Genomic DNA, 395 nt, shown 5'->3' with positions numbered 1-395 from the left:
TGCTGACTTTCACGTCGACGGTGGCGGCGCACCCTGACCCTGGCTATGGTAGGGGTCATGGTGGCTACGGGTATGGTGGCCACGGCGGAGGGCATGGTCGATATGGCTATGGTGGATATGGTGGCTACGGCCATGGCGGAGGACACGGCGGTCATGGCTATGGGGGTTATGGATATGGTCGGTAAAAATACATGAGATGAAGTATTTCTCAGATATATGAAGAAATTGTCTTTATGAACATCTTAGAAATCTGTAAATCGGATGTCTTATAATCTAGATTTTGATACGATGGAGATGGTTGGATTATTCCATTATTCTAAAACAGCGAGGAGTTTCTAATCTAGAATATATATTAAAAAAAGAAGTTTATGTTTTGATCACATCCTCCATTACAC

At 43.8% G+C, this 395-nt stretch overlaps 1 protein-coding gene across 1 annotated transcript in view; it reads left to right on the top strand.

The window, feature by feature from the left end:
• The first annotated feature begins 132 nt into the window (after positions 1-132).
• Positions 133-395, top strand: part of LOC119590908 (shematrin-like protein 2) — a 4,194-nt gene continuing 3,931 nt past the window's right edge. Inside the window, exon 1 of the mRNA XM_037939644.1 lies at positions 133-181. Within this exon, the coding sequence (XP_037795572.1) occupies positions 133-181 (49 nt within the window). The remainder of the gene's footprint in view (positions 182-395) is intronic.

This window comes from Penaeus monodon, chromosome 28 (assembly GCF_015228065.2).
Source record: "Penaeus monodon isolate SGIC_2016 chromosome 28, NSTDA_Pmon_1, whole genome shotgun sequence".
Classification (NCBI taxonomy): Eukaryota; Metazoa; Arthropoda; class Malacostraca; order Decapoda; family Penaeidae; genus Penaeus; species Penaeus monodon.
Note: the sequence above shows the minus strand (reverse complement) of the source record. Positions and strands in the feature narration are given on the sequence as shown.